Raw genomic sequence first — 6,322 nt, 5'->3', positions numbered from 1 at the left:
AAGTAATTTTCTTGTAAAAAATACCATTTTTCAGGTATAAACAAAAAAGGCAGATTTGGCCTGGTCTTCAAGTGGTTAAAATTATATATATACATTTTTGTATTATTATTATTACTATATTATAGAAAATATTTGGGTTTTCTAAGTAATTTTCTCACAAAAAAATACAGCTTTTTGCATTGGAATGTCAGCACAGGCTTGGGGGTCAATGGTCACCTCCTGGCCCTGACAGAAGGTGCTCCCCTCAGCCCAGCTCCCTCCATGAAGAGAGAAGAGCTCGACCAGGAAGTGCCTCCAGTCTCCAGGACAACCGGGATGTGTCACCGATACGCACAAGCGCTGACGTCAGCGGCAGGATCCCTTTCCTTGCAGTATGGCAGTGTAGAGTAGACACAATGTCTGCTGACGAAACGTCCCTGTCCGATGGAGAGCCGTCCACACGAGAGCGATGGGCTCCGGTCGGGGCAGTGGCAGAAGAGGCGGATGAGCGGTGCACGGTGACCGGGCCTGGGATGAAGTCGGAAGGAGAGGAGAGCTCGGGCCGGATACACTGTGGTGGGGAGATGGTGGACAAGCTGCGCAGACTGGAGGAGGAACAGGAGCTGCTCAACTCGTCCCTGCTCGCCCTCACCTCGCATTTCGCTCAGGTGCAGTTCCGTCTGAAGCAGATCGTTCGGGCTGAGGGATCGGAGAAGGAGAAGCTGCTGGCCGAGCTGGAGGACTTCGCCTTCAAGGGCTGCCCCTATGTACACGGGCCCTGCGGGATTCCCGGCCAGCAGGTGCTGGATGACTCGGTGAGTGCAGGTGTGGGGAGTGCCCAGAGGTGAGTGCAGGTGTGGGGAGTGCCCAGAGGTGAGTGCAGGTGTGGTGAGTGCCCAGAGGTGAGTGCCCAGTGGGGATTGCCCAGAGGTGAGTGCAGGTGTGGTGAGTGCCCAGTGGGGCTTGCAGGTGTGGGGATTGCCCAGAGGTGAGTGCAGGTGTGGGAAGTGCCCAGAGGTGAGTGCAGGTGAGGGAAGTGCCCATTGGGGAGTGCCCAGAGGTGAGTGCAGGTGTGGGAAATGCCCAGAGGTGAGTGCAGGTGTGGGAAGTGCCCAGTGGTGAGTGCCCAGAAGTGAGTGCAGGTGTGGTGAGTGCCCTGTGGGGATTGCAGGTGTGGGGAGTGCCCAGAGGTGAGTGCCCAGTGGGGATTGCCCAGTGGGGATTGAAGGTGTCGGGAGTGCCCAGAGGTGAGTGCAGGTGTGGGGATTGCCCAGTGGTGAGTGCAGGTGTGGGAAGTGCCTAGTGAGGAGTGCCCAAAGGTGAGTGCAGGTTTGGTGAATGTCCAGTGGGGATTGCGGCTTGGGAATTCCCATAGGTAAGTGCAGGAGTGGGGATTGCCCAAAGGTGAGTGCAGGCGTGGGGATTGCCCAGAGGTGAGTGCAGGTGTGGGGATTGCCCAGAGGTGAGTGCAGGTGTGGGGATTGCCCAGAGGTGAGTGCAGGCGTGGGGATTGCCCAGAGGTGAGTGCAGGCGTGGGGATTGCCCAGAGGTGAGTGCAGGCGTGGGAAGTGCCCAGAGGTGAGTGCAGGTGTGGGAAGTGCCCAGAGGTGAGTGCAGGTGTGGGGATTGCCCAGAAGTGAGTGCAGGTGTGGGAAGTGCCCAGAGGTGAGTGCAGGTGTGGGAAGTGCCCAGAGGTGAGTGCAGGTGTGGGGAGTGCCTAGCGGTGAGTGCAGGTGTGGGGATTGCCCAGAGGTGAGTGCAGGTGTGAGGAGTGCCCAGAGGTGAGTGCAGGTGTGAGGAGTGCCCAGAGGTGAGTGCAGGTGTGGGGAGTGCCCAGAGGTGAGTGCCCAGTGGTGGTTCCCCGTATACACGTGTGCCATCTACAAGCCGATTACCATACTCCTAGGTTCACACTACTGCAGTCCGGGATTCGCCATGATCCGTCACTCCACACACTGCCCTTGCAGTCCGCTGTGGTCACAATACAAAGGTAAGGACACCCAAACACGGGTCACAAATGTAGTGCGTTTGCCTGCAGCAGATCACATGGTACAAAACGACTATGCGATCTGATTGCAGTGCGGCTCCAAAAAAGTTGCAATTTGACCCGACCAGCCTGGGTTCACATGTATGCTGTGCGGTAAATGCAGCAATCGCTCCGTGTTTCTTGATTCACATTTGCACAAAAATGTGTGAAAACAAAGTTAATGATGCCCCCAAACTGATCACCAGCCTGCACTTGGAACACATGGCCCAAAACCATCATGAGGTGCGGTTGCTCCAATAAAGGTGCCTGCACTTCTTTGGTGCGATTTGAGGGCCCATTCACACAAGGAACTGCATGTGAATCGCACTGGAATTCTGTGAGGTTCCTGTGCAGTGTGATTTCAGCATCATTCATTTTGAATGGGGTCATATCACACCACACCAAAAGTGTTTTTGGAAATGCCCAGCAACCAGATTGAATGGCACTTTTGGCACTTTTATACCATGCGATCTAGTGCAGGCAAACGGTGCGTTTGGGCTATCGTGAACTTTGCACTGACACCTGCAGCAGGTCACCAGGGCAGTGCGATTGGAATGCAGTGTGGGAATCCGGCACAGAACGTGGGTTTTCCTGCTCAGCATTGTGTGAAGGGGCCCGAGGACTCGTGTCACACTCGCTGTCTCCATTTATGTTTTTTGTACATTTTGTTTTACTGCATTTTTTAATATGTTCCCATTGAAGACCATACACCTTGTCGCACCAAAAAAAGACACATGGAAGGTAAATGCACAGGTGTGAATGGGCCCCACAGAAAAAAAGCCTCGCTCCACACTGTACACCACATGTGAATTGTACGGGAACCGCACCGCATTCCTGTTCCATTCACATGCGATTCGATGCACTGCAATTTGAGCCCATTAGGCTCAGACATGAATGCATGTAATGATTTTTCCATGGTGCCATTCACGTTGTGAGTTTAGGTGGGGTCTATTTAGAGAAGAATTTGTCTTGTTTTGGATTCTTTTGTTAAGTCAAATCGTTTCGGTATGTCATAATCATTATGTTCCAACGATTTGTTTTCAGAATTCGTTTTGTATTTTTATTGTTCCAAATCGATTTGTATTATTGGAAGTTATTTCAGAAGATTCCGATTCATTTGTTATGTTTCCAAAGCAACTTTACATTGTGACTTGCAGCTTCAATGCCACCTGGATACTTTGCGACTTGCTTGCGATTTCAGTGCGCCTTGCTTGCGACTTTGATGTTTTGTGGCTTTGGCCAATCATAACCATACAGAGTGCGATACATATCACTGAACTTACAAAACCCTTCGAAGTCGCACATGAATGGATGCATTGTTTTTGTTATTTATTTTGGATTAGTTTGAAATTCATTCCTGTTGTGATTCAGATATATCCAAATCTCCGAGTAACGAAAATTTTGTTCAGATTTCAATTCGTAACTAAGTGAATCACACATCATATTTACAAAGGCAACATTTGGGGGCCACACAGGGCCCCTTCATCAGGCAAGTGACGTTTTCCCAATGAAGGGGGCTTGCATGGCTTGGAAACATTGCCTTTGTGAATGTGATCTGAATAAAGCTTTGGACCCGTTTGAAGAATCTCTGATGGGCTGGTGACATGTTTTCCATTTTGAATGTCTACTATTTCCATCTAGGGGTCACTGCAGCACCCCACTGACACCGAACGGCATTTTCCAGGAATGTGTGAGTTGGCAATATTGTGTCAGGATTCTGTTAGGCCCCTTTCGCCCGAAGGGTCCGATTTAGGTCCGCCTGTCAGTTTTTTGCAGGGTGGGTTTCATTGAAATCACTAGTGAAAAAGTTTGAATTAAATCATAATTTTTAAAGAGCAACTGTCATCTCTGTCCTGCAGCGGTAGCTCCTCTGACCCGCTGTTGAGTCACCGACAGTCCCATTCACTTTAAACGCTTTCCTGCCGCCCTATAGCAGATATACTGCTACAGGACGGCAGGGGTGCGCAAAATCACGTATATACACGTGATTTTGCATTGCCGGGTATGGGGCGCGTGCTCCTTACCCGCGCTGCTTTTCGTGGCCTTGGCTGTCAGTCGGTTATTACTCGCTGGCACCCGGTGATTGAGCAGGATTACCGTCGGAGGGGGAGAATTGTAAGTAAAAAAACAGTTCTCTCCTCTGTCAGCTCCTACACACTGCTATGCATGGCTTTGAATAGCACAGCCATGCAAAGCAGTGTGCTTCCAATGAAGCACAAACACACAGCACACAGTTAACCCTTTGATTGCCCCACATGTTAACCCCTTCCTGCCCAGTACCATTAGTAAAGTGTCAGTGCTTTTTATTGGCACTGGCCACTGGGGATGTCAGTGACACCAAGTAAGTCCCCCCCCCCCCCCCCCCCAGTGTCAGAATGCCTGCTGCAGTCCCGCTATAAAGTCTTTGATTGCCGCCATTACTAGTAAAAATCAAAAAATCCAAGTATATACACCACTATTTGTAGACGCTATAACTTTCACGTAAACCAAATAATTTACATATATTGGGATTTTTTTTTTTTTTTAGCAAAGACATGTCACAGAATACATTTTGGCCTAAATGTATGATGAAATTTGATTTTTTTAATTTCTTTACTGGACATGTTTAATAGCAAAAAATTTTCTCAAAATTGTCAGCCTTTTTTTTTTTTTTTATAGCGCAAAAATTAAAAACTGCACAGGCGATCAAATACCACCGAAAGAAAGCTCTATTCATGGGGGGGGGGACACGTAAATTTCATTTGGGTGCAGCGTTGCATGACCGCGCAATTGTCAGTTAACGCAGCGCCGTAACGAAAAAATGGCCTGGTCAGGAAGGGGGGTAAATCCTCTGGAGGGCAAGTGATTAATGGGATGGCTGGTGATGCAGCAGTGACACAACAAGGTGAGGGACGTGGCTGCAGCAGGTGAGTGGATGCCCACTAACAGGCACTGCCATGATGGATCTAAAATGACAGGTGCTCTTTAAATGTAAGGAATTCGACTCATTCTTGCTGGTAGTTAGAATCTTTAATATTTGCAAACCAAATGAAGGTTTCCTTTTTAGAATAATAGGTGTCAGGTTAGTAAAACAGCGATATCAGAACCGATTTTAGGATAATAGGTTAATCACACATCTGGAGAACGACACAACTCATAAGCTCCATTTCATGCTGAAGAAACTCAATTATTAATGTATCTTAAATAGAAAACTATCTTTACATAGATTTTACTCCAAAAGCATTTTATTAAAATAAATTTGATAAAAATAAAAAAAAATCAGATTTAAATAAAAAAAAAAATGTTTAAATAATCGATTTTTATCCACCCTGGTTTTTAGGTGGACCTGACTGTACCCTCTTTTCACCTCTATGGACCTCCAATCTGATCTGGTCCACTAAAAAAGAATGGAAGGGGATCCATCCCCCTCCGTCTAGACAGATCAGGGGGCAGTTGGGTGTAAATGAACAGCAGAGTCTGTTTACACCCGACTGCCCATAGAGCAGAGCTGGCTGTGTCCATGTCCGCTCTGCAGAAACGGAGCAGACATGGGCCTATCATCCACCTGCACTGCTCTGATCATCAAAGAGGTCTCCTACTGATCGAAATGTAGTCTGCCCTGCGTGAAAGGAGCCTTAGGCAGGTGGGTTGCAGGAAAGAAAATCACACTGATTATGTTGATAGGGGGATTCCCTCCAGCAGAACTATTACGTTCTCCCGGTGGAGGGGCCTGTGGAGCCGTCCTTGCCAGGAGAACACAATTAATATTGCTAGTGGCTACTGCTGGCAATAATTTCATTCTAACAATTCAGCATGCTGGTTGTACCCATGTGGATTGACGGATCGACTTGGGTACAGTCAGCCTGCCCATAGATGGATTTCAGCCAGTCCCTGCTGAACCGTCCGAGATTCAAACCATCTGTGGCTGGTTTTAGACACTAATGCCATCTAAACATGGCTCAACCTGCTTTATCCCTTTCAGTGCCAGAGCAACATTTGTATTTTTCTGCATGCATGTTTACAAAAATTATTTTAGGCATGAAGATTATGTAAAACTCCCAAACGCTATATATTTTCTGAAAGCAGACACCCTGGACAATAAAATAGTGATAGTGCAAATTTTTTATACTACACAATATTAGCACAACAGTTTATGAAATGCAAAATTGCAGTAAAAGATGCACTAAGGTGAATTTTTGGGCACAAAAGCGCAATAAAATATTTTTTTTTTGTAAAATATAAAAGATGAGGTTGCAGTGAGTAAATAGATTACCCAACAAGTCAAGTATTAAAATTGTGTGTGTCCGTGAAATGGCAGCAAACTTTAGGCGACACTTT

The 6,322-nt window shown here is 47.4% G+C and overlaps 1 protein-coding gene across 1 annotated transcript in view; it reads left to right on the top strand.

The window, feature by feature from the left end:
• The first annotated feature begins 318 nt into the window (after positions 1 to 318).
• RUNDC1 (RUN domain containing 1) overlaps positions 319 to 6,322 on the top strand; it is a 50,096-nt gene continuing 44,092 nt past the window's right edge. The window contains exon 1 of the mRNA XM_089654881.1: positions 319 to 794. Within this exon, the coding sequence (XP_089511007.1) occupies positions 396 to 794 (399 nt within the window). The 5' untranslated portion in view covers positions 319 to 395. The remainder of the gene's footprint in view (positions 795 to 6,322) is intronic.

Source organism: Staurois parvus, unplaced genomic scaffold (genome assembly GCF_062004578.1).
Source record: "Staurois parvus isolate SC_StPar_1 unplaced genomic scaffold, SC_StPar_1.0 ptg000813l, whole genome shotgun sequence".
NCBI lineage: Eukaryota > Metazoa > Chordata > Amphibia > Anura > Ranidae > Staurois > Staurois parvus.
The sequence above is the reverse complement of the archived record's forward strand: the minus strand, read 5'-3'. Positions and strand labels throughout refer to the sequence as shown.